Below are 27,959 nucleotides of genomic sequence, written 5' to 3'. Positions count from 1 at the left end.
GCCTTAGCTTGAGGTTACCTCTTCTATTTAGCCTTCCCTATCTCCCCCAGGAAAGCAGAGTTACTTTTCTTGTGCTTTCCATTTGTATGATATACAGAACTCCATTATCATAACTAGCACATTTTATTTCCCATTTCTTTCCTAAAAGTTATCAGATATCAGCCATCTAGAAACTGGAAATTTTAGAATTCTATATTTTTAAAAAATTCCTTGAAATCCCACTACCCTAATACAATTATTTTACCTTTATATATTTTTTCTCAGTTTTTTTTCACCCATAAACATAATGATCACATAACTATAATTCTAGTAAATCTTCTATCTAGTATTTTTTATTCCTAACCAAGTTTGCTTAGAATATTCTCATGTTTATAATCACTTTCATAAGAGTTTCATAATAACCTACTACATTGAAAGATAAGGGGTCTAATCTTTTCACATTTTTAAAATATTCCTGGTTTTCTAATTTCTTTTTATAGATAGAATTAACTAATAACTCTTTTTTGATATGCTGAATTATGTACAGGAAAGAATGTAATATGTTTAAGCTCTCAGATACATTACATTTCAAGAATGCTACATGATAACATAAATATTGTCCTTAACACAACTGATTTAAATTCAAAGAACTTAATTCCTGCAATATTATGGCATCATAATACTCTTATTGATTCATGTTTGAAGAAACTTTTCAAAAAGCTTTTGGATACATAGCATGTTAACCAATAATAATTCTTGCTAAATTAGGATAAGCTTAAGTTTGCTTCCTCAGTTTTCTATACTTTTCAACTTACCAACCAAGAAGGAAGGGTCCGTTACTCTGTTTCAGGATAAACTACCTGATAATCTCCACACTCCCCCTTTTCTTAGTCTGTGTTACATAGACATTTCCTAATATTTAATAACTGGATATTTAGATTTAAAGAACTGTATGAGTTTATACTTTTAAATGTTCTATTTATATATGTATAAATATTTACACATATGTGTATATATATATATTCCTGACAGTAAATAAAATGCATATGATATTAAATTATATATGCAGAGAGAAAGTGAGACAACAAATGTAACATGAACTTCTGTACTGTCTCAAGGGTGAATTCCTTGAGGGTAGAGATGAATTTTTTTTATTCCTTTTGCCATGATATGGTTTACAATGATGACCATACAACAAAAGTTCTAACACAGTGTTGAGAGTACCAGACTGAACCAACACAAACATTTCTATATGTCTTCTCTTTACTATTTAAGAAAACAAACAAACATTAGAAATCAGAAGGTTGTCAAATAGTGGTGGGAGCTAAAAGGGTATGTATGTGTTCTTTTCTGTTTTAAGGATATAAAGTTGATAGGGAAAGAATTAACTTTAGCTAAGTACAGTAGAATCCCTCTGATCCTTGGTTTCGCTTTCTGCAGTTTCAGTTAAGGGCAGTTATCCTGGTTCTGTCTGGTCCTGTCCCAAAGCAGCTGCTCTTTCTTCTGACTCATGGTCAGAGTCACTAGTAGCCTAACGCTGTGTCGCAGTGCCTACATCATTCGCCTCACTTCATCTCACATCATCACAGAAAGGTGAGTATAGTACAATAAGAGATTTTGAAAGAGAGAGAGACCACATTCACGTAAGTTTTACTACAGTGTATTGTTATAATTGTTCTATGTTGTTATTGTTTGTTAACCTTTTACTGTCCCTAATTTATAAATGCAACCTTATTTTAAGTATGTATGTATGGAAAAAACTTTGTATATATAGGATTCGATACTACCCACAGTTTCAGGAAGCCACTGGGGTCTTGGGTGTATGCCCTGTGGATAAGGAGGACTACTATACTTTATTATATGGTTGGAATTATGCTTATCACACTTAATTCTCAGAACCCTGTGCAGTGAGATTTGTTTTGCTTCTTTTACTGATGAAGACAATGGAGACTCAAAGAGAGTTACTTTCTTTCCCAACACAGTAGTAAAATGGGCAGGGATGGATGGAGCCAGAAGGTTGAACCCAGGTCTGTCTGATCCTTAGGCTTGTTTTTCTCCTGTGTGCTTAACACTGTATATGTAGAATCTGTTACCTGCTTTTCTGACACACACACACACACACACACACACACACACACACACACACACAAGGCTACGTGAAAGCTATTTGAGAACTTTATTATGATGTTTCACTTAAGAGTTCTATGCATTCTAAGTGTGTACTTGGTCTCCTTCAGGGCTATTTTGTCTATCAGTACTTTTTCTCATGGTGTTCAGTGAGAATGTCCTAATAAATCTAAGCACATCAATGACTGAGTTAATTTATTTTTAAGTGAGATTCAATATGGTACAGTTGCTTTACTTACATATTTTCAAAAACTGGCTATTTGAGAAGAACTCGAATTGCTCTTGCTAAATTTATTGTTTATTTTACAAAAATATGACATAGATATTGCTAATTTCAAGCCTTTAAAAAATCTACTTTGTACAGTACTCTTGAAGGAATACTTGAAGGTACTTGCTGTCATTTATTTTGAAAAGGTGTTGTCTAAGTAGATAATTCTTGTGACATTTAATATTTCAAAATCTAACAATATTTCTGAGTAACATATACTCATTAGATAAGGATTTATTTCTCTTTTAAGATAATAAACAAATAGGCAATCTTGAAAAATTGCATTTAACGTCCTTTAAGGAAGCAGAGAATAATGATAGTAACCTCCACAAGGTCAATTTCACAAGGCATCTGTAAATTTGGTAACTGGATTTAATTCTTGATCAATCAATGAGTTTATAACCATTTGTGACCTCGGTTTCTTAATTTGTAAAATGAGGACTGTAATAAATATATCAGAGTTATTTTGAAATTAAAGAAGACAAGATTAGCACTTCATAAATTATAGTCCTATACAAATAGAATTTCAATGTAATTATAAGTGACTCAATTTTTAATATAACAAATACAAAGAACCATCTGAAAGAACATAGTAGATGGTTTACACAACTCCTTAGATCTGAATCTTTATATTTATCTTGAACTTAACCACAAAATAGATATGTAATGAGTAAAGCCATGTCATTTAGATACCATTTACTAAAGCATCTAGATGACCTGAGTCATATATTTAAGTGCACAGCAATTTCATCCTGTTTATTTTACTTATTGTTTATTTATTGTTTCTAAGGAAATAGTTACCTGGTGCAATGTTTTCTGGATTTGGGGGACTTCGTGGATCCGGAGTGTTGGGAGGGGTAAATGGGGCTTGTTGTGAGCCACCTTCCAAGTTGCTTCCATCCAGTTTCCCATTCTGCATGCCAATGTTGTGCTGTATGTGATCAAAAATAAACTCTGCTGAAAACTCAAAAATATTAGACACACTGATATGGAGATACCCTATGTGCAAAACTCCACTGGTATATTTAAAATTTAAGTACAGTGCCACTGCCTTGTTTCTTGGGGTCTCAATAGCTTATATGTAATTGGAGCTATTGAATGAGAACTTTTACTGATACTAACTTAAGATATGTTTTATGATAACATTCCAGTTAATAATAATCAATTGAAACTTACTATGTGCCAGGCAGTATCTAGGGCTTTGTATCAATTAATTAATGTACTATTCACAAAGTCCCCATAAAGGTGAATCTATTTAATTTTTAAGTTTTTAATAATCTAGTATTATAGAGCATACTGGCCAAACATTTGGCTTGGTCATTGTTACATTACTATCTTTATTTATAGTGTTTATATTTACTTTTAATTTAAAATTTAATCTGAGATTTGAACACCAGCTGAATAAAAAAATAAACTTGAAGCTGCATAGATCTGTAAAAGGAAGAATTTGGGATTTCTAGGAAACAAAATGCTTTAAAGAGATGTTTGTCTTTTAAGTTTTAGGTGAATTTGTTTTATGATTATAATTTAGGATTTATTCTATGACATTAATATAGCACTTCTAAAAACAGTCAATCTTCATTTTAACAGAGAAAAAAGACATTTTAATAGGTAATGTTTTTAGAAGCATGACTAGGCCTTATCTCTATAATAAAGAATTGTTTTAATTATATCTGAGAAATATGTGCATTTTATTTTATTTTTTAAAAGATTTTAAATTCTTGACACAGAGAAAGAGAGAGAAAGAAAAAGAGCACAAGCAGGGGAAGCAGCAGGCAGAGGGAGAGGGGGAAGTAGGCTCCCTGCTGAGTAGAGAGCCCTACATGGGGCTCCATCCCAGGACCCTGGAATCAGGACCTCAGCCTAAGGCTTAACCAAATGAACCACCCAGGCATCCCAAAATATGTGTCTTAGAAAAGAAGCCAACTGGAGCGCCTGGGTGGCTCGTCGTTAAGGGTCTGCCTTTGGCTCAGGTCATGATCCTAAGGTCTTGGGATTGAGCCCCACATCAGGCTCCCTGCTCTGCGGGGAAGCCTGCTTCTCCCTCTCCCAGCCCCCTGCTTGTGTTCCCTCTCTCACTGTGTCTCTCTCTGTCAAATAAATAAACAAAATCTTTAGGGGAAAAAAAAAAAAGCTAATCTATCTAAGAAGTATATAAAGTCAATTTTTTAACCCTAAAAAGAAAAACTTAGTGAAGAGAACAGCAAATAAAAACCAGCTTTGACTTTTTTCTGTGTGACATAAGCAAAAAATAATTGGAGATGCTTTATCACTTCTGCATTCATTTACAATGATATGGTGAAAAATAATTTTGTATTTAATACCAAAATAAACTTCATCCTCATTTTCAGGCTTAACCCAACCAACAGACTCTCGCCAGGTGATTTTTACAAAATTCACCTTATTCTCTGCAGCACCATGGGTAAAGCTGCTGTGGAAATGAATAGAGCACATGTAAGCAATGTTGAGTTGGCTTGTGGAAAGGTGCAAAGACATGAGAGGTAAGGTTTGTTAGGTGAGCACAGGGTTTGATTACTAGGCAGAAGAGTTGATATTTTATTCCTTAGACAATAAAGAATAATTTCTAAAGACTGGTGTAATGCTGTACTCAGAAATATTAGTATTTAGCATTTTGAATGTAGTTATTTTCTTAAGTGTTAAACTTATTTGACCAGATTAGTATTTTTTCTCACTCTGAACTTATACCACCTCTTAAAATGTTAATTATAAACAAAAAGCCAGTTGAGATAAATATAGGACTATCATGCATTTAGGGTTCTTTTTCTAAGTTCCGTGAAATGCATTTCAACTAAACTTACAAATCATTCTATCTATGGTATTTTAAGAATTGTAATACTGACTTTCATTAGAGACTCTTTCCTGGGAATTAGTGAACAGGACAATCAACTGTTTCTAGCTAGTCATTAATTATCAGGAGACACCTAGTATTTCTATTGTCATTGTTAAGTATACAAACAAAGCCTAATAATAGTTGGGTAACAACTTACTTTAGTTATGATATAAGCCTTAAATTATAGAGTTCCATCATATGTGATTCCCTTCATGAAAAGTTGAAGAGATAAATGAAAATGTATTTCTTTTTATTTCAATTAAGTTGACCCTAAACAAAATAAAACTAATGCAGCATCTTATAGGTTATAAACATAGAAGTTATAGATAAGGTCTATCACATGATTTCTATTGAAATATCAATAGAAATAAAAGGATTTTTTTAAACCTGTTCTATAATTTGTACCAAATACATAGAAGTTATTTTTTGCACCAAATAAATATATTTTGAGAATCTCAGTATATTTAGTTTAGTGTTATTTCAGAATTACTTTTTATAGTATACTTCCTCTTTCCCCAGTATTATATAAGATCTCAACAGATTTCAAAAAGTCCATGATTACCAAATACGTATGTAATCTTTACTATAAAATGTAGATTGTTTTCCTCAATATCATTTTATAGTGATTTGTAGAAGATAATTTTAATTATCATGAATCATTCTTCTATTTTATTTTTCCTTAAATTCTCATTTTCTTCATCCATTTTATTTTTTTGTCTATTGGTACAAGAATTTCATGAGTTGGAGCACCTGTGTGGCTCAGTCAGTTAAGTGTCCAACTCTTGATCTCAGCCCAGGTCTTGATCTCAGGGTCGTGAGTTCAAGTCCTACATTAGGTTCCACATTGGGCATGGAGACTATTTAAAAAAAAAAAAAAAAAGAATTTGATCAATCATGAACTAAGGGTTCAAAATTGGCTTGTGTAGCAAGCAGAGGATCTTCATTTCTTGTTAAGAAAGCACATTTCCTGTTATTATTTATGTCATAAAGTTTGTGTGGCTTGAATTTGCCAGTTTCTCAACAGCAGAGTGTGACCAAAGCTGACCTATTTTTTTAATTTTTAAGATGATACTTAATATTTGAACAAATGGCATTAAATTACCAGGGAGTTGGTTTATATTTTCATCTAATGATGTCCTAAACATTATAATAAAATAAGACACGTATATAGAGTTAAATAATTATTTTGACAGTATAGCTTAAGGGAAACAGTAAAAGTTCATTTCAGAAAATATAGTCAATAAATTATATAAAGATGATTCAAGAAGTAGACTATGAGTAATAGTTGTTTTCTATCTTTCAATGTTATTTTGTTTCCCTTTCACTACACAAAAGCTGTATTTATTTGTCATTGAGCTCCCAGCATCCTATCTAGAACACAGTAGGCATTCAATAAATATTTTCCAAAAGTGTAAATAAAGGAATGGAAGTAGATCTGAACCTATTATTGTTTTAAAAATTCCTCTCATATTAACAAGGCTTGCTCCAAGTTGCGATCTAATGCCTTGATAAAGCAAATATATCATTATATAATGTGGCTCACTATTTTCCTCAATAATTTATCATACAGGTCAATTTTAGAATTAAATATAGATCATTAAAGAAGACACTTTAGAGAACATTTGAGTCCATTCACTCATTTTCTAAATGAGAAAACAGGTCCAGGAAAGCAAAGAAACTTTTAAATCGACTCCAAATTGCATGGCTTGTGGGATGGCTGGGACAGAACCCTGGTCTCCTGGTTTCCAACCCAGTTTCCTTTGATTATACCATGATAAGTGTCAGTACCAAGAATTCTAGAATTCTGAGAGTTGGGTTTCAATCTTCTTTATTATAGTGTTGCTTAAGATAAATGAATATACTTCCTTGAACACTACATTCCTCATTTCTAAAGAGAGAGTAGATTTTATCAGACTTCAGAGTATGTTATGTAACTCAATGACATACAAGTTCATGGCATACATTATTATTGTTTATAGCTCTAAGTTACTTATCAGCATTTAATTGTTTATTCCAATATGCCTGTTTTGGACTATTTTATTTATTTAGTGTCCAACTTTCTAGGAATACTGAAAAACTATCAAGGCATGTTCTTAGATTTTATGTATAATTAGAACATTTGGCCACAGGTTAATGAAAATAAACTAAGATACTGGAGATGAGGGAATATGTTGTGTTTATAATTACATTTAAACACTCATTGTCCCTTGCTCCAGAACTGTAGTTAAAGCATAGACTTAGAGATGTAAGTATAAGTTATGAAAACTGGATTTACTCATTTATTCAGATGTCTAGACTTGTAGATGACTTCTCAAAGAATTACCTTAAGCCACCTTATTTTATACTACTCCTTAAAGCTGTTGTCATTATTAAAAGAATATGATTATATAATTAGACTCCATCAGCTGAGATAGGGATTATTTTAGTCTCACACTGTATTAGCTACAGACATTTTTGATAACTAGATATTAGACATAATTATAGCATAACATAACATTATATTTATCCATGACTTCAAGTGAAAAATCATCCCTCACAAATGTAAATACTATGGTTCAGTAAGATTTGAGGTCTAACTGAATTCATAGTTATAACTACTCTTTATGCATGTTGGATGAGGCTTGTTAATGTACAAAATAAATTATTTCATTTAAGTTGTTCCACATTTATTGTTAACCAGAGAAACAGACATTTTGAATAACTAACATTTTAGTGTTTCTGGATGTGGATGTTAGTTCTATAACTAACTATAAAAGATCTCAGTGAAACTAGTCTGTTTGTTGTAAAGAAGTGAGATGTCCATTCAAAACAACTGATTAGTGATGGCAGCTAGCAAATGCTAGGGTTTAAATTCACAAGTAAAGTTATAGACTTCCCGTAGCTGTAGGAAGAAACCCTCAGTAAATAAAATTTAAATTTGTTATAGTCTCCACCACCTCTTCAAATTTAGAACCAATTCTTTATTCCCTTTTGATTCTTCATGCTTGGTATTTTATTTTTAAAGCCAATCCCCCCAAATTAGTTGTTTTCCTGCTATGAACTTCTTCCTCGACAATCTCTCTACATGACAGTTTAAAAGAACATAGTATAAATGCAGTATGTAAAATATAATGTAATTAATTTGTCTGTTCATTTGTTTATTATTTTTCAGCTGAGGAAAACTTTGGTCTAAAGAGTTTTGTCCACCTTGGTTTTGTTATTAATAGGTATCAGACTTCCTTACATGATGTGGAATAAATGCTTTGAGGGAGAGAAGCTCAACTATGTCTGTAGCTCTCAGGCATGTTTCAGTGCCAGGATGTATTCAGCCAGCAAAATGCTTATGCTTACTTTGTGGAGTGCTGTGTGCTTTGGAAGTGTTTCCATCCCAAACATTTAACTAGTACAGATAAGACCATGGAAACTTTTAGTTCCGCCAATCTCCACTCCCTCTCCCTCCTCTTAGCAGAACACACCAGCTTTTCGTGCCAAATTTACAGGTTTGCCATGTCCCTACCGAACTAAAAAGATACTTATATATAATACTTCTTTTGTTTATTCATCTAAATTATTCATTATCATAAAAATGGTCTAAAAAATCCACAGAAAAAATACGTTGAATAAATATGTAGAATAATTGTTTGGGAATCTAGTGATACAAATACACTTAGAAATGCTATCTCTTTATTTGGACACCACATAATCAAGTTATACCTACATTTATTTGTGCTTTAGATTCATACTGGAAGTTTTCAAATGTGTATTTATCAGATCTTCTTTGTCGCATCTTAAATAGTCTGGCGCCACGGTTACTGAGATGGGATAATTCTTCCAACATGATGTCTCTGGGGATGCTGACTTTTTTGCCCAGGTGCATGGCATCTACATCTGTAAAATAACATTCATGTGCATGAAAACCCCAAGGTAAGCGTCTTTAAAGGCTTTGCTAAGTTCCATAATTTATTGCCTGCTATATGCTAGTGTAGTGGGTAAGATAGAGACTCTTTACTCAGACTGCTTTAGGTTGAATCCTAGCTCCCTTACTTTCTAACTGTATGATTATAGATATGTTACTTATTTTTCTAAGCCTGAGGCTCCTCCTCATCTCTAAAGTTTGGATAATACCTACTGAATATGCTTGATATGAGCATTAAATAAAATGCTTCATATAAATCACTTATCTATGGTATCTGGCACATAGAAAGAGTAAATGAAAGTTAGCTAATAACACTATTAGTATAATTTAGTGTTTCCAAATTTAATGAGTTTTCAAATAGCACTGCTTATAGTTTTAATAAGTTCTGTTTGGCACCCCAAATTTGTATGTGTGTTTCAGCTGTTCTTATTGCTTGAGTGCCCACCCTGCCATCTGTGCCACTCCATTTCCCTATCTCTGTCAAAATACCATTCATTCTACAGCCATCATCAAGGAACCTAGTATAAAGTAGGCAGGTGGTAACTATTGAATGAACAAATCATTCCCAACCTAGCTTATGCTATTTCTGTGAATCTCTTCACTAAATATCTATTCATAATTATACATGCCTTTTTCATATCCCCATAGCACTGAATCACAATTACTTGATTCCATTTTACTTGTTTAATAGTTAGGATTTTTTAATGTTTTAGTCTTTGTGTCCCCCATGCCTTAAATAAAGAAGATGTTCCCTATAATTCTACGAAATACAACGATAAATCCTGGACATTATGTATAAAACATAAGAAGACTGAAAGGTGAAGAGAAGAAGACAATTACTACGAGACTCAGGACTCAAGGAACAATGTGGTGGTGAGTTCTCTGGGTCTTCTTTTAGCTTATAAATCCCAGACTTGGAGCTAAAATGATAGCATCCCAGACACACCAACAAGTGCTGACGAAAAAAAGCCCTAACAAAAGACTATTCTCTTTAGCTAAAGGACTAGGAAAGGAGCAGCCTAGAAAAACAGAAAACTTAGACAATAGCCACTCTACTTCAGCAAGATACCAAAGAAAAACCTTGGGCCCTATCCATAGCAACAAAGTCCAGGTGAGGAGCTCAGAATTTTACTCTTCTGAGTCTGTAAGAAGGTGCCCCAATATTCCCAAAGGGGTGGTATCAGAAAAGCCAAGGAAGAAGCTGGGACTTTCCTCCATGTCAGCCAGTAACAACCCTCCCTCTCTGCATGTTAGTGGAGACCATGTGGGGATTTCAAACTACCACCCCCTCCTATCAGTAGTTAAGAGCTCTTCTCCTCAAGTTTCAATGAGGCCAAGTGGGGAGCCTGCACTTCTGCTTCCACCTGATAGTGATGAGGTGGCACTGTTCTTCCCTGGCTGAAGCAGTGTCAGACCAGGGTAGATGAAAAAGAAGGCTTAAATAAGAACAAGAGTCTTAGAACATAATATGAAAATTTCCAAGCTCATAAAAAATCTTTTCATACCAGGAACCAGGAAGATCTCAAACCAAATGAAAAAGGATGCCAACGTGAGATGACTGGGATATTAAAATTACACAACCAAGATTTCAAAGCAGCCATGATAAAAATGATTCAAAGAGCAATTACAAAGCTCCTAGAAAGAAATGAAAAAATAGAAAGCTTCAGCAAAGAAATAAAAAGTCATGGCAGAGAAATAAAAGCTACAAAGACCTAATGGAAAATTTAGGACTGAGAATACATAAACAAAGTAAAAGTTTAATGGACGGAGTCAGTAGCAGAATAGAGGGGAGAAAGGAAAAAAAAAATCTGTGAACTGGGAGATAGAATAATAGAAATAACTCAGTAAGAACAACAGAGGAAAAAATAAACTGAAAAAAAAAGAAGAAGAAGAAGAAGAAGAAGAAAACCTTAGGGGTTAGTGGGACTAGAACAAAAGGTACAGCATTTGTGTCACTGAAGTTCCAGGAGAGGAGAAGGAAGTGGGGCTAGAAAAGTACTCAAAGAAATAATGGTTGGAGTAACTGGGTGGCTCAGTCAGTTAAACATCTGCCTTTGGCTCAGGTCATGATCCTAGAGTCCCAGGATCAAGCCCCACATCAGGCTCCCCACTTGGCGGGGAGTCTGCTTCTCTCTCTGACCCTCCCCCTTCTCATGCGCTCTCTTTTTCTCAAATAAATAAATAAAATCTCTTAAAAATAAAAGAAATAATGGTTAAAAACTCCCAGATTAGGCAAGAAAGATAAATCTACAGATTCAAGAAGCTAAGAGTGTCTTATACAAGATAAATCTATAGAATGTCCCAAGACATATTATAAACTTCTAAAAATTAAAGACAAAAAGCCCTTGAAAGCAGCTGGAGAAAAATGACAACTTACCTATAGGGAAGGGGAAAAAATGAGAATTACAGTGAATTTATCACCAGAAACCATGAAAACCAGGAGAAAGTGGCACAAAATTATGGAAAGAAAAAAACTGTCAACCCAGAATCTGATACCCAGTGAAAATATCCTTTAGAAATGAAGGGGAATTTGAGACATCTTCAGATGAATGGAAACTAGGAGAATTTGTTTCCTGGGGATCTATTCTAAAACAATGGTTTGGACAGCTATAACAAAACACCAAAGACCAGTGGCTTCTAAACAACAGAAATTTCTTTCTCACAGTTCTGGAGGCTGGTAGTCTGAGATCTAGTTGCCAGCATGGTTGAGGTTCTGGTGAAAGCCCCCTTCTGGGTTCCACATTGATGATTTCTTGCTGTGTTCTCACATGGTGGAAGGGACAGGTAGCTCTCTTGGACCTATTTTATAAGGGCATTATCTCTTTCACAAGGACTCCACTGTCAAGACTTAATCACCTCCAAAGATTCCATCTCCTAATAATCACAGGAGCATTGGGACTTCAGTATATAAATTTGATGGGGACACAAACATTCAGACCATAGGAAAAAAACTAAGGGGAGTTCTTTAAACAGAAGGAAACAAAATATAGAGTAAAGAAAGACTACAATGAGCAACAGTGTGGGTAAGTACAATAATCTTCTCTTCCTCTTTAGGTTTCTAAATTATGTTTGATGTTAGAAGCAAAAACTGATATAATTATAAATATATATAGAAGAAATAATTAAGACAATTATGTTATAAATAGAGGAGGATAAAGGGACATGAAGGTAAGTTTTCTGTACTTCGCTTGAATTGATAAGGTGATGACATCAGTAGACTTTGTTTATTTATTTATTTATTTTTAAAGATTTTATTTATTCTTTTATCAGAGAGGTGAGAGAGAGCACAAGCAGGGGGAGAGGCAGGCAGAAGGAGAAGCAGTCTCCTCACTGAGCAAGGACTCCGATGCTGGACTCAATCCCAAAACCTTGGAGTCATGACCTGAGCCAAAGGCAGACACTTAACTGAGGCACCCAGGGATTCTGTCATCAGTAGACTTTGATAAGTTATGCATATGTAATGCAATTCTTAGAGCAACTACTAAAAAAGCTATTACAGATAGACTTGAAATCACTGTAGATAAAGAGACACAGAAATCTTAAAAATGTTGAAGCAAGCCATAGAAAAATAGGAAAAAAGAAATAGAAATGTAAAACAGTGACAACAAACAGAAAACAAAAAATAAAATGATAGAGTTAAGCCCTAACACATCAATAATCACATTAAATATAAATGTTCTAAATATATCAATGAAAGGACAAAGACTGCAGATTGGATTAAAAAAAGTGATCCAACTATATGCTGTCTACAAGAAACTCTCTTCAAATAAGTAAGTTAAACAATATAGGCAAGTTGAAAGTAACAGGCTGGATGGCCACCTGCGTGGCTCAGTCACTTAAGCATCGAACTCCTGATTTTGAGTCAGGTCATGATCTTAGGGTCATGAGATTAGGCCCTGTGTCAGGCTCTGTGCTTAGTGGGGAATCTGCTTGAGAGTCTCTCTTGCCCTCTCTCTGCCCCTCCCCCCACTTGCACACACTATCTCTCCCTCCCTCCCTCTCAAATAAATAAATAAATATTTAAAAAAAGAAAGAAAGAAAGTAACAGGATGGAAAAAGATATATCAAGCAAATGTCAATCAGTGGAGATCAGGAGTGGTCATATTAATACCAAATAAAGTAGACTTCAAAGCAAAGACAATTACCAGAGACAGAAAAAGCATCATATAATGATTAAAAGATCAATCCACCAAGAAGACCTAAAAATTCTAAATGTGTATGCACCAAGCAACAATAGCAACAACAAAGAAAGGAGAAACAAACAAATCCGCAGTTATAGTTGGAGACTTCAACATCCCTCTCTCAAAAAAGGATAGAATTTCAGAGAGAAAATCAGCAACATTACAAAAGAACTCAATAATACCATTAACCAGGAAGATCTAATTGACATTTACAGAATTAGATTCTACTGAACAACAACAGAATGCCCATATGTGATCATGGAACATATATGAAGGTAGACCATATCCTGGGCCATAAAATAAACCTCAACAAATTTAAAAGAGTTAAACTTGTGCAGAATGTGATTTCTGGTTACAGTGGACTCACATTAGAAATCAGTAACAGAAAGATAGTAGGAAAATCTCTAAACATTTGGAAACTAAACAACATACTTCTAAATAATCCACGGGTCAAAGAGGAAGTCTCAAGGGAAATAAGAAAAAAATCATTGATTTGAATGAAAAAAAAAACAAAGCATGTCAACATTTATGAGATATAGTTAATGCAGTGCTGAGAGGGACATTTATAGCACTAAATGCATACATTAAGAAAAAGAAAAAGTCTCGAATGAATAATCTAAGCTTCTACCTTAAAAACCTAGAAAAAGGGGGTACCTGGGTAGCTCAGTCAGTTAAGTGTCCAACTCTTGGTTTCAGCTCAGGTCAAGACCCCAGCATCCTCAGATCAAGCCCAAGGGGGGCTCCGCACTGAGCATGGAGCCTGCTTAAGATTCTCTCTCTCCCTCTTCCTCTCCCCTTCATCATGCACCCCTGACTTACATGCATGTATGCATACATTCTCTCTCTTTCTCAAAAAAAAAAAAAAAAAAGACGTAGAGAAAGAAGAGCAAAATAAACTCAAAGCAAGCAGAAGGAAGGAAATAATAAAGATGACAGCAGAAATTAAAAACTAGTTAAACATGGAGTTGAGTTTTGAATGATAAATAGCATTGACAAATCTCTAGCTAGACTGACACAGACAAAAATATAAAAGACACAAATTACCAATGATAGGCATGAAGGAAGGAACTACAGGAGCAACAGACACTCTAGATAGCAAATGGATAATAAGAGAATACTATGAACCACATTATACATTAATTCACATAAATTTGAAAACTTAAAAAAAGTCACCAATTTTTGAAAAACATAAAATGTCACACCTCACCAGTATGAAGTAGAGAAGTTGATTAATCCTATAAATATAATCTAATTTATAATTTTAAAATCTCCCAAAAAAGAAATCTTCAGAGCTAGATAATTTCACTGGAGAATTCTACCAAACATTTCAAGAATTAACACCCAATTCATAATCTCTGCCTGAAAATGAAGATGAGAGAACCATTCCCAGTTTATTTATTAAGATAATATTACCCTGATACCAAAACTGAGAAGACACAAAAATGGAAGCTACAGACCAATATTCCTCATACATATAGAAGCAAAAATCCTTAATAACATATTAATAATTAAAATTCAACAATATATAAAAAGAATTCTATACCATGAATAAGTAGAATTTATTCCAGGGATACTGATTGCTTTAATATTCAAAAATCAATATATTCTCCCATATTAATAGGCTAGAGAAGAAAAATTACATGATCATACCTTTGGGATTGAGGGTGGGGCAAAACACGATTAAACTTGACACCACAGACACAATTCATTAGAGGAAAAACTGATAAATTGAACTTCATCAAAATTAAAAACTTTTGCTCTGAGAAAGACCTTTACATGAATAAAAAGACAAGCTACAGAGTGGGAAACCATATTTGAGAACAAGCTAGAATATATAAAGAACTCCCAAAACTCACCAGTAAAAATGCAAACAATCCGATTAGAACATGGGCCAAAGACATGAAGAGACATTTCACCAAAGAGGATATACAGATGGCAAATAAGCATAGACAAAGATGTTCAACATCATCAGTCAATTCAAATTAAGGAAATGCAAATGAAGATCATAATGCGCTGTCACTATCAGAATGACTAAAATGAAAAATACTGATTTCTCCTAATGCTGGGGAGGGTGTGGAGAAGCTAGATGACTCATACATTGCTGTTGGAAATGTAGAATGGTATAACCACTCTGGAAAGTAACTTAGTAATTTCTGTTAAAAACCTACCATAGAATTAGTAGTAATACTGGGCATTTATCCCAGTAAAATGAAAGCTCATGTTCATGCAAAAAGCTATGTACAAATGTTCATAGCAGTTTTTTTCTCAATTAAAAACAAAACAGAAATAATCCAGATGTACTTCAGGGGATAAATGGTTAAAAACACTGTGGTCTATCCATACCATGGTATTCACCAATAAAAAGGGAAAAACTTGAAACATGCATCTCCTGGATCTATCTCCAGAGAACTACACTGAGTGAAAAAAGCCAATCCCCAAGGGTACACACTGTATATATAAATCATTTATATAACATACTTGAAATGAAAAAAATAGAAATAAAGAGCAGAGTAGTAATTGGCAGGAGCCTCTTGACCGTATTAATGACAATATTCTGATTGTGATAGTATACTATAGCTTTGCAAGACATTACCTTGGGGAAAATTAGGAAAAGGTATATGATGGGACAGCTCTGTATTATTTCTTAGAATTGCATATGAACTACAATTACCTCCAAAAAAAAAAAAAAAACCTACCAAGCCATAAAAAGACATGAATAATCCTTATTGTAAATTGCTAAGTGAATGAAGCTAGTCAGTAAAGACTACACACTGTATGGTTCCAACGTCATGATAATCTGGAAAAGACAAAATTCCAGAAGACAGTCAAAGAATCAGTGGTTGCCAAGGGCTTGGGGTAGGGAGGGAAGAAGTAGGGATAAACAAGTAGAGTACAAGGGATTTCTAGGGCAGTGAGACTATTCCCTATGGTATTATAATGGCAGACATATGACATTATGCATTCATGAAAGCCCATAAAACACTATAACACAAAGAATGACCCCTAATGTAAACTATGGACTTCAGCTATTTTTTTTAAAGATTTTATTTACTTATTTTAGAGAGAGAGAGAGTGTATGTGTGCATGAGGAGTAGAGAGAGAGGGAGAGAGAGACAATCTCCAGCAGAGTTGGCACAGAGTGTGGAGCCCAACTCAGGGCTTGACCCCAGGACCCCAAGATCATGACCCCAGCTGAAACCAAGAGTTGGATGCTTAACCAACTAAGCCATGCAGGTGCCCCTGGACTTTAGTTTTTAATAGTGTATCAGTATTGGTTCATCAGCCATAACCAGTATATCACACTAAGGCAAGATGTCAATAATAGGGGAAACTATATGTTGGGAAGAGAAGGGGTATATGGAAACGTGCTATTTTCTGCTTAGTTTTTCTGTAAACCTGAAACTGCTCTAAAAAGTTAAGTGCATTATTTAAAAAAAAACTTTAATGAAAAAAATCATAGCCCCCCCACCCCCCAAAGCAATGCAGAGCAGCTTTGTCTGATCTCCTGTATGGGGAAAAAAAAAATCTATGCCTTACATGCTTTACAATCCCCAGGGAGGCAGAGATTACTTGCGGAAAAAGGATTGGAGGAAGAGAGCAAAGTAAATGAGGGTGTTTTGTAACAGTTGCCTGGGATTTTCTTGTCAACCCTGCTGAGTTCTACAGGGAATATTCACCTTCGTTTATTTGCAAGTGTTTGGAATCTTTTTTACTGTGTTCCTGGAAAATGGAAGGAGAAGCTAGGTTATTTTCAACATATCTATGAATATATACCTCAGTATTCTGGAGAGAGTTACAGGATGGGCTCTTTCAACTTTTTGATCCTTTTTTTTGTAAAGATTGTATTTGTTTATTTGAGAGAGAGAATAAGAGAGAGAAGGAGAGAAGCAAACTCCCCATTGACAGGATCCCCACGTGGGGCTCAATCCCAGGGCCCCGGGATCATAACCCGAACCAAAGGCAGTGGCTTAACCAACTGGGCCACCTAGGTGCCCAACTTTTTGATTCTGTAATAAAAATAGCAAGTTCCTTTTAGATACAAAGGATAGAAGAAACAGTATTGCTTAGACTTAGTGCAGTTATGGGAATGGGGAATCTCCTTTAAATGCTTATCAAAACAATTCAGTCAGCAATGAGAGTGAGAGAATGAAATAGTAACACACACACAAAATCAAAATCTGCAGATTTTTCTCCCATTGAACTTTTCTAGATATACATATTCTATATAATGTAATATATTACAAATAATGTTTTTAAACACATTTATGTTTTTCCTGAAAAACTTTTCTAATGCGACATTTTCAGGAAATGAAAAATGCCCCAAAACAGGCAGCCACTAGAAAATGCAGAGATGACAATCTTCATAGTTATGGAATCTTTCTCCTTGTAATTAATGCTACAAAGTTTTTTCATAAAGAAACCGCAACAGAAATGCAACTTTTTTCTTCCTCCCCATTTCTGTTACTGGTTTGAGTCATTACAAAGAGTTAAATGAAAAGAGGGTTAGAAAAAGGAATAGCATATTATTATATTAATTTTTCTATCTTCTAAGTTTCAAGCTATAGCATAAGTTTAATTCTGTGACACCAAACATGTTTGAGAAAATGTTTTTATCTCATGGCCCTCTTCCTAATGGCCTCCTGATATTCACTGATTCCACCAAAGTTTCTGAAATAACCACATGACTTAAGTAGGTTCCATCCCGCTGCTCCATGTGATTTACAGTAGTCTTCTGGGGTGTGTTTGACCAGACTTGATCAGCTTTGTGATTGATTCAGAAACAAGTACGAGACCTGATCCAGGTCAGTGAGAGTGACTCTCAGGACTTTTCTCTGTGAATGTTGTGCCACAGATGTTTTCTTTATACTGCTGCATGTAAGCATGGAAGTATATTGCCCAGGAAACTGTTGGCAGGTACTTGGTAGAATGATAGAGCCAGGCTTGGGGTGAAGCTTACCCCAAGGAAATCAAAACAGAGACAGAGAAACCAGAGAATCCTTGGTGGCATACTTGAGTGACTAGAGGAAGCTCTGAACTTTTCAGATGTATGAGTCATAAATTCCCTTTATTGCTTAAGCTAGTTGGCTTCTGACTTTCTCTTGTATTCAACTAAAAGCATGCAGATATAGTTATTCTCTCCAGATCTTCATGTTACTGGTGTAGGTTGAAAAAGTGTATTAAGATTAGAGTCGTAAGGAAGAGTGAAGACCAGCTTAAAACCCTGCAAGTGGGGGCCTCAAAGAGGAAAGAAAGCAGAGAGAAGAACTATAACAAAAATGGATATACTGTTGGTCATGGACTCATCAGGTTTCATAAGAAACATTCACTCCTTTTTAGCAAAGCACTAGAACCCATCACTCAAGTTGCTTCAAGGAATAGATGTTCAGTAAGAGCCATAGGAACTTACCTACCCTTGATGTCAGGGATACCAAGAAATAATCAGCAGGCACAATCTGTTATTATTAGTAAATTTGTATCATGAGAGAGAAGAAGTGAGAGACAAAAAGGGAAAAAGAGAGGGTGCATAAAATAATGGACACTCAACCTCTTTTTTCTGCATACTCCATTCCTCTTCCTCTGAGCCTACATTTTCTCCCTCCTGCTCTGTGATAGACAGTGAGTTAACTAGCTTTGAGTGGCCATCTGACAGAATTCAGAATCTCTGGGGCCAGAAATACTGGATGATAAGTCAGCACTAGAGCAAGCTTCTACTAGCTCACAAGAGTCGACTGATAAATTTTCAAGAATTCTGTGAGCCAGTAGTTAACTTCAGTAAACATAGCCCTAATTAAAATTAAATTATTTAAGTTTAATAATTAGATAAAGTGTTTAAAAACAAAGCAATAAATACTCAAAAATACCACTTTCAAGTCTTTTTACTGCATTTTGCTATTATCTATGCTCCTGATGTTATTTATATCTGTTTGTATGTGTATGGTGGAAATACTGTGTAATGTATTACTATATATATATTACTATATATATTTTCCTGAATCTCCATTCAGTACCTTTTTGATGATAGCTTGAAATCAGCTGTGGTGGGTGTATTTATACCATAGAAATTGGCAAACTCTAGAAACCAAGGCATTTCCCCACCCCCAAGAACCCACTGTTTACTAGCAAGGTACTAGACACAGGAATATGTTAATTCAACCTATTTTGCATAAACAAACAAACAGCGAAGAAATATATAAATTCTCTAAGGTTTTCTTCCCTTCCCTTCCAATAGTTCAATTTATAACTGGAACAGGAGTTCCAGACCATCTGTGAGGGGGATCTAATGTTAAGAATACTTTCATTACTTAAACTTTCAGAGTGAAGATACTGTCAAATGAGCACATAGAGGGGCGCCTGGGTGGCTCAGTGGGTTAAAGCCTCTGCCTTCGGCTCAGGTCATGATCTCAGGGTCCTGGGATTGAGCCCCGCATCCGGCTCTCTGCTCAGCAGGGAGCCTGCTTCCTCCTCTCTCTCTCTGCCTGCTTCTCTGCCTACTTGTGATTTCTGTCTGTCAAATAAATAAAATATTTAAAAAAAAAAAAAAAAAAAAAATGAGCACATAGAATCCAAGTTCAGCTGTTCCCTGCCCTTTATTGCAAACCCCTCTGTAGGTTCTCAACAGTGTTTTTAATCTGATATAACTTATTCAGGATACATTTCCTTGCTTGATGGATTAGAAGGTTTCTTTGTGGCATTAGATCATCTATTGAAAATAGTATTTCTAAGCATACTTTCCTAGTGATGTCACTTATAGTAATCCAGAATTTTCCCTTTGTTCTTTAAAGATTTTATAGGACTTGATATGTTATATTTTGCTACTATTTCAAGAATCAATGATTATTCATGAACTGTTGAATATGTAATTATAAATTGATATAGACATATAATCTAAGGGTCTTGATGGCCATAACCAGATTAATTTCTACAAAAAAAACCCCACAATTCTTAATGTACTAGAAATATTAAATAATTGTTAACCAATATTCTTCCTCAGTAGTATCCTCAAATGTACAATACTTTTATAGTTAAACTAAGATTTAAAATCTTATATTAAAAAGTTCAAATATTGATTTTTGAGTATACTTTCCCTCTACTTTTCATATTGTGGAGGCCCATTATGATGAGTATTAGAAACCAAATGGAAAATTACATTTTACTGAGACAATATGTGATCTTCAAAAATGTGATCAGTTCCTTTTTCAAAGCTTATATTAATGCATAGTCTTATGAACAACTATTGGACTTAAGTTGCTCTAAAAGGAAACATTATTTTTTTCACATTTATTTCATACATTAACGTTCTGAAACTTGGTCAAATGATTTATGAGTGTACAGGTAGCTCTACACATTTCATGGGAAATTTTGATCCTACCAAAAGCTACATATTTATTTAGATCAGTGAATCTAATCCATAGTCTGTAAAGATACTCATTTACACATAATTGTAGTAAGACAAAAGATCTTTTAAAAAAAAAATCTCTTTCCCCATGATTCCCTGGCAGCTACAATTCTGGTAAAATGGGCAAAACCAGTTGAGGGGAGTTAACTTAAACTGACTTGCTCTAGGGTAGTCCTATCGATTTTCTTAGAAGCTTGAGACCAACGATTTTCGCGGTACTTCCACAAGTCTCTTTCTGCCTGTTTGCAGATAGTTGGCCTAAGTGGATTGAATAATAGTGCATAAAATATGCTTTATTTCAAAATGTAACATACATATATACATATTACATGAAAGATAATAGTCCAGACTGTGATTTTTGAATAATACCTGGAAAGACTACAATTGATAATAAGGTCATTAATAATTTTCTTTGCATTAAAAAATTGATTTTAAAATCCATCTGAGATTCTTTAACTTCCTATTTTATATCTCTTTCCCTTGGTTTGAATTCTACAGATATTTTATAAAGTTTTCAAAAACTTACTATTAAAATATTATCATTTAATAACTATAATTTTATAAACATTTAAGAAATGAGATTACCAATACATTGAATTACACAATTTGAATTACACAATCATCTAGTACTGTTTATGCAATGCACATGTACAGCATATTAGAGACAACAAAGAAACAAGGATGATAGAATAGTATGGCTGGACTTAAATACTGTGATTTCTGCTTGGGTGGTAACTAGAATTTAGCCTACCTCTCTGCTGCTACTTTTCTGAAGGACCTTATTAGAAGTTTAGAAACCTATAGCATGCTCAGAAAATCTCTGAATTCACAAGATGTTACTGCATACCAATTTCTAAAAAACACCACGCTTTTTTCTTGGGGTTATGGAATACTAATATGAAAAGTTAAACGAAGGAAAACTAATAAACTTGTACACTGAAGCATTTGGTTAAGTTCTTTTTCTCCCCCAACTTTTCATATTGGATCTGTGATATTTAAGACCTTCTAAGCGTCCTAATTTTAACATTGATACCTTGATTTTAAAATTACAGTTTAAGATATGCTGATGCAGGAAAAGCAAAAGGAATCTTCACAAATCTTCCATCTGAATTTCTAGATTTTATACTCTATACTTTTCAAAATACCCTTGCACTTTATGTCAATATTATCAGTGTCTTTGTTATTGGAGAAACTCAAATATGCTGATGTTTGACTAACGCACACAGCTCAGTAAATCAGAATCATGGAATTTTAGAATTAAACGTATCAGCAGATCCAACCTCCTCATGTTCAGATGAGGCATCTGATGTCTGGTCTGGAACCCAGGGCTCCTGGTACCAGATCAACAACAGCACTCCATTTAGAACCCAGGCTTCCTGTTTTCAGACCACAAAGCTAAACTCTTTTCCTGAAGTCACAGAAACAGGCTGCTCAGTCCTCTTCTGTGTGCTGGGAAAAGCTGTTCACCAGTCATGCAGCGAAAAATTAAAAACATAAACAAAAAACATACCGAAACAGCCCTCACAGAGACCCAGTGAAAAAAATGTAGGGTGACTGAAGCAGTCTTCTGAGACACTGTGGTCTTCTCTGTTTCTGAAGTTCTTCTAAACTGTCAATTATATCTGTGTGTAAGCCCGGGGGGACAACATATGCCCAGTTCTTCTTGTAGGTATTTTCATTCCAATTCCTTTTCCCCACTACTTCTTTTTTTATTATTATTATGTTTAGTTAGCCATTGTAGAGTACATCATTAGTCCTTGATGCAGTTCAGTGATTCAGTAGTTAAGTATAACACCCAGTGCTCATCACAGCACGTGCCCTCCTCAATAACTGTCACCCTGCTACCCCTTCCCCTCACCCGCCTCCCCTCTGAAACCCCCAGATTGTCCCAGGTCCATAGTTTCTCATAATTCATCTCCCTCTCTGGTTTCTCCCCACCACTTCTGGACAGATGCCAGTTGCTCTAGAGAGCATCGCCTTCTTCTAATCTTACTCCCCCTCCTTTTTCTGTCAACATATCACCCCCTATCATTTTATGCTTCCTATCTCTTTCCCTCCTCCTCCAGTATTCAAGTCTGAAAGAGTTACTGAGTGAGAGAGGAACATGACTAATAGCAGAGAATATGTACTAATTAGGAGTAAATGGCACAGGGCTGGTGGGCATGAAACTTTGATAAGCCAACTATTCTTGCCCCCACAACTAATTCCTGCACGGATAATTGCAAAATATTTGTGTATTTTTGCCTTTCTTTTAGAACAGCACTTGTTAGATGGTAGCAACATGGTTCTCTTACTTCTGTGTAAACCCCAGAAGTTTTGTTTCACAGCAGTAACACAAGACTACTACCATCAGCTCTACTGCTTCTGATATTGAGGCTGAGCATCATGATGATCATGATATAATGACATAACGATATGAAAGTATAGAGCCTTAGTGTCAGGGGATACTTTCTTTTAATTATTTGTTGAGAGTGTGATATATTTGTCGCTGGGACATAATCTGACATGACAAACATAATGGATCCATAACGAGTAACAATTTGAGATATAGTTAATAGAGGCTGGAAGTTATCTACATTTTTACTCATTCTATCCAGTTCTGTGTATTTTAGTCTAGATGGGTAGGATTTTTCATTAAATCTTTGCAGTTATGTCTCCTTCAGATGGAATGAGTGCTCTGATGTAAAACTCTCCTTTTTTGATTCTTACATTTTCCTACCAATTGATCTCAGAGGTTCACCAGCTATAGTGTCTCTCCCAGACGATAAGGAGTGAACTTGCAGTTCATGTTAAAAGATAATCCATTTAGTCAGCTCATTGTCATGTTTCATTCTTCCCCAGGTTAAACATTTTTGAAAAGTGATATAAGAAATAAAGGAGTTACAACATACAAAAGAAAAAAGATCCTGATGCACAAGGAGATGAGGTGAGAGAAGGACTTTGAAAACATCCTTCTCTGTTCAGTTTTATAAAGGAAAATCCAACCCACGTTTGATTTACTGTTATAATTAAGATCGAAAGAGTTGCATGCTCTATCTTAAATTATCCAGATTTTTTCTGCTGTGTAATATTTGAAAGATTGGAGGATTATTCCTGCAAAGGTATTTTTGCAGTCTGTCTCATCTCTGCATCCACGACAATTCCCTAGCTCTGGATCTCTAGACACCATGTCATATCCAAGTAAAACTCCATATAAGATGTCAGAGTAAAAAAGAGAGGGAAATTATTTAAGCAGTTTCATAAAGTACTATAGCTATTTTATCTGCGATGAGTTAAGAAAGTCTGCGATCATCCTGCATTATCGGGATACTTGACCTCCAAACACAGGCAGAGCATGTGACTCCACTTAAAGGGGTTGGAAATCTACCCGTGACTTGGGAGGGAGGCTTCAGCAGACTTTACATGGCCAGGACCTACTGGTGGTAAGATAATAGTTTGGAGAGCTTTTTCCCCTTTGAGATAGAATTGTATTTTTTCTTTATATTTCATAAACATAAAAGTTATGTTATAAGAAAAAGAAAAAGATATTCTTACCCTTGTAGGTCTATGTCAGGGCTAACATAGAGTAGAATCCAACACATGATTTAAACTGGGAATACATTAAATGGATCAATTGATTAATGGTTAGAATGCATTAGAAAATAACTTATCTCAAGTCCAGTTTTAAGGTAAATAATTTATTCTCAAACTCAGGTGTTCATCTAGTTTTTCCTTGTTGATCAGGAAAACTATAAAAACAATTTCAAGCAAACTACCTGATGCAGGAACTACAAAGAAGCATAAACATTTAAAAGAAGTGTGAATTTTTTTAACTTTGAACAGGTACAAGTTTAGTTCTAGAATCTGATCAGAATTATTCTCACTTTATTTCGGGCTTGTCTGACATTATGATAAAACATGGAAACTAAATTGAATCCAGTATGCTAATTTTATATTGCAGAAAATAGAAAACGAAACTTAACAACAGGACTCTTTAGATATAACTACATTGTATGGGGAATATCTAAAACAATCTTTGATTGGTTCTATGCAGGGTGCTTTATGGAAGGTGAAATATGAAAACACTATACTTACCCCTGTTCCTGGCTGCCCCCACCAGATCTCATGCCTCTAGGTCTCAATAGTGTTCAGGTGAAAGGTTACATTCCTTGTCAATGGAGGGGAAATAAGGAGGCATTCTGAAAACTCCACAGGTATATCTGGAATGGCTCAAATCAGCCCTTAGAAGCATCTGGATAGTCTACCCATTTACTTTTAAAATTGATGCTATCCTTTGCTCATAAAGTTGACTTTCCTTTATAACAATGAAAATGCAGTTTATAAAGCATTGCTTTTTAGAGTTATTTGCTAGAACTTAAGGAAAAGGAGAGTGGAATATCTACTTGGATCTATTAAATTTTTTTGAGTATATGCTTTGAGACTACATAAACTTTATATTTCCCTAGAGATTATAAATAAAAGTAGATTTCTACCGAAAATATCTTAGTAAACCAATTACTAAATATGAAGACTGCTTTCAGGGTTAAATAAATTCACAATATGAATTCCAATATAACAGCTTTTGTACAAAAAGGATGATAGAATATAATTTAATGTTTATGTAATATAAGGTAAAAGAAATCAAGATATGCCATGTGGGTTGGACCATGAAGACAAGTATGAGACCTGTCCCAAAAAGGAATTGAGAGTGATATTAACTTATAATGTGAAATGTGAAAGGCAAGCCAAGCAGAATGTACATCAGCTGTCTGATTGCTTCATTCCTTTAGAGCAGTTGTTCATCTGAAAATAGCTTTCAGATGAGAAAGGATGACTACAAAAGGATTAGTTACCATAGGCTTTTCTACACCCTTAGAGCTCCAGGTTTGTTATGACAGAATAGCAAGAATTTAAAGGAAGTAAACTATAGAGTATTAAATAACACGAGGAAGGATCTTTGTTAATGCTGAGCTATAGTAATGCTAAAAAAGGATTTTTATTGATACCATTTCCATGGATTTCCTTCATGATGGCTGATGCTTGCTGCTTTCTCTGCTTCACCATGGTATTATGTGAAAGCATGGTTTTTTTTTGTTCCCTGTAGAAAATAAAGGAATGTTATTGAGGCAATGTGAAGAACTCATTTGGAGTGTTTTATAATCATCCTTTTGAAAGAGAGCATTTATTATTGCTTTCTACTGAGTAACTTTAATATGCATTCTCTGTCTGGTGACAGAGCATGTTATTCATTGACAGGCAGTGTCACAGTGAACAGAAGATAATACTCAGAGTTTCAGGCCCTGTCTTATCTATACACTTGTACAATGGTCACCAGGCAATGAGAAACAATGAAAGAGCTGCCTCCTTTCCCCTCCCTCTTTCTTTTCCACAGTGTATTTTAATCTGTCTTTGTCTCCTGTTGGACTTCATTTGTATCAGCATCACGGTACATCAGTTCTAGCAAACTGTAAGAATGAAGAAAGGACACTAGATTAAACCAGAACTCTTTGGTGGTGACATTTTAATATTAGCATCAACAGCTGCCCTTTAAAGCAAGAATGCCCATTTATGAGTCATAACTCTGAACCTCCCTGGACAACTGACTAATAAAACATTTTAGGAAACAATATACTCACCTTGCTCTTAGACCGTGCTTTTCAGCAGGGATGAGTCCCAATTTGTAGAGGGAAGAGTGGAGATGGAATATGGATGCAATGGGGCCCGATGGTTTTTATCCCTGAGCCTGGGACGGCATGGTCCCTAGCTCTGACTCAAACTAGGGACTGAGCCTTTCTGAAGAGACTGGCATCCAGCTGACATCAACTGACTATATATAGCACCAAATACTTCAGCTACTCATATCTTCCTGGCGAAAGGGAGGAACAGAGAAAGATTAGGTTCTCTCCATTGTGTTTCTAGTTTGTGAGATGGTTGAATGAACATACAGAAAGTTTTTATGGAGTACCTTCTCTTTGAGGAGATGGTAGCCAAAAGGGATTTTTAAAACTTTTTAAGATGTGGATCTTATGCTACATCTTATTGAGGTGGCAAGAGACATACATGAATTAGACCAGAATGACAGGTCATTAACCATTAAAAAGAAAGTATGAGCAATAATATCTACAGAGCTTCAAGAATGAAGAAAGCAATATGGAGTGGATTGGTAGAACCATTCCTTGTGTGGGAGTGAGAGAACTTATGCTAGATTCAGAAAAATGGGTAATATTTGAATGGCAAAATGGGGGAACACTTGGAAATAGTGTTAAAGATTGAGCCATGAAGCTATTTGAGTAAAAGCTTATAAAAGCTTATAACTGGGTCATACTTTTTGAAGAGACCCTATAAAGAACAGTGCCTACAAAGTTGACTAATCTTTGCAAGGTCTGAAGTCAAGGATTCTTGTTTGGGAGAATGACAGAATAACAGGTTTGGATGGTGGGCCTTGTTGGCTTCCTTGCTGGTCTTTGAACACTGAGGAAGTATGTTCTCCTTTCTGGGCTTTTGCTTTTACTATTTCCTGCTTGGTCTTCTTCTACCCATTCGGCTCACTCTCTCATGCAATCAAGACTCCATTCAACTACTGATTCCTTTTAAAGCACTTCCCCAGTCACCTTGTCTAAAATATCACATGGTGCCATTCTCTGGTCACTAATTTTGCTTCATTTTTATTTATATTTTTCATTTAAGATTAAAGTCAAATGGAAGGAAGAAAAACCCCAAAACAGAAATTTTAAAAAGACAGAAGTTTGTTTTTCCCACATATAAACTTAGTCCAGAGGTAAATAATCTAGGACTAGTGTGATTGACATAATCATCAGGGGCTCAATTACCTTCTAATTTTTTGCTCCATTATCCCTAAAATGCAGTCCCATTGGGCCTACATGGCTACTCCAGCTCTAGCCAGCGCATTCATATTTTAGTTAGCAGAAAAGGAAAAAGTAATGAGAAAGGCACACTGTCTCTTCTTCAAAAGATGTTCTGACATTGTTCAGATCTCTTTTGCTTATATCCCTTTGTCCAGAACTTAGTCGAATAGCCATACAGAGCTTAAGAGAGGTCGGGAAATGTAGATTTTATTCTGTGTGGCTGTGTGCCCAGCTAAAATTCAGAGGTAAACTTACTGACAAAGGAGATAAATGATTACTGTGTGACAGCTCCCAGATTTTGACACAAGAACATATCAACATTATTTTATCTATCTAGTGTCTCTTTTTCCTACCAAAATACAAGGAACTCCATAAAGGCTTGGGCATCAAGAATTGTGACTATTATGTGGTGGGCAC

At 35.0% G+C, this 27,959-nt stretch overlaps 1 protein-coding gene across 6 annotated transcripts in view; it reads right to left on the bottom strand.

Moving 5' to 3' along the window:
* Positions 1 to 26,542, bottom strand: part of MYOZ2 (myozenin 2) — a 38,266-nt gene extending 11,724 nt beyond the window's left edge. The window contains exons 1-5 of one of the 6 annotated variants that reach the window (XM_080796620.1): positions 26,313 to 26,447; positions 25,683 to 25,774; positions 16,979 to 17,021; positions 8,923 to 9,092; positions 3,176 to 3,305 (exon numbers count right to left, since the gene is read on the bottom strand). In XM_080796620.1, coding sequence (XP_080652746.1) covers positions 3,176 to 3,305; positions 8,923 to 9,092; positions 16,979 to 17,021; positions 25,683 to 25,691 — 352 coding nt within the window. In that variant the 5' untranslated portion in view covers positions 25,692 to 25,774; positions 26,313 to 26,447. Of the gene's footprint in view, positions 1 to 3,175; positions 3,306 to 8,922; positions 9,093 to 15,997; positions 16,099 to 16,838; positions 17,022 to 24,231; positions 24,287 to 24,771; positions 24,845 to 25,682; positions 25,775 to 26,312 lie in introns of those variants that run through there. The other 5 variants (XM_080796621.1, XM_080796619.1, XM_080796622.1 and 2 more) reach the window with 5 other exon arrangements.
* Between the last annotated feature and the right edge of the window lie 1,417 nt (positions 26,543 to 27,959).

This window comes from Martes martes, assembly GCF_963455335.1.
Source record: "Martes martes genome assembly, chromosome: 2".
NCBI lineage: Eukaryota > Metazoa > Chordata > Mammalia > Carnivora > Mustelidae > Martes > Martes martes.
This window is presented reverse-complemented; position numbering and strand designations above follow the sequence as displayed.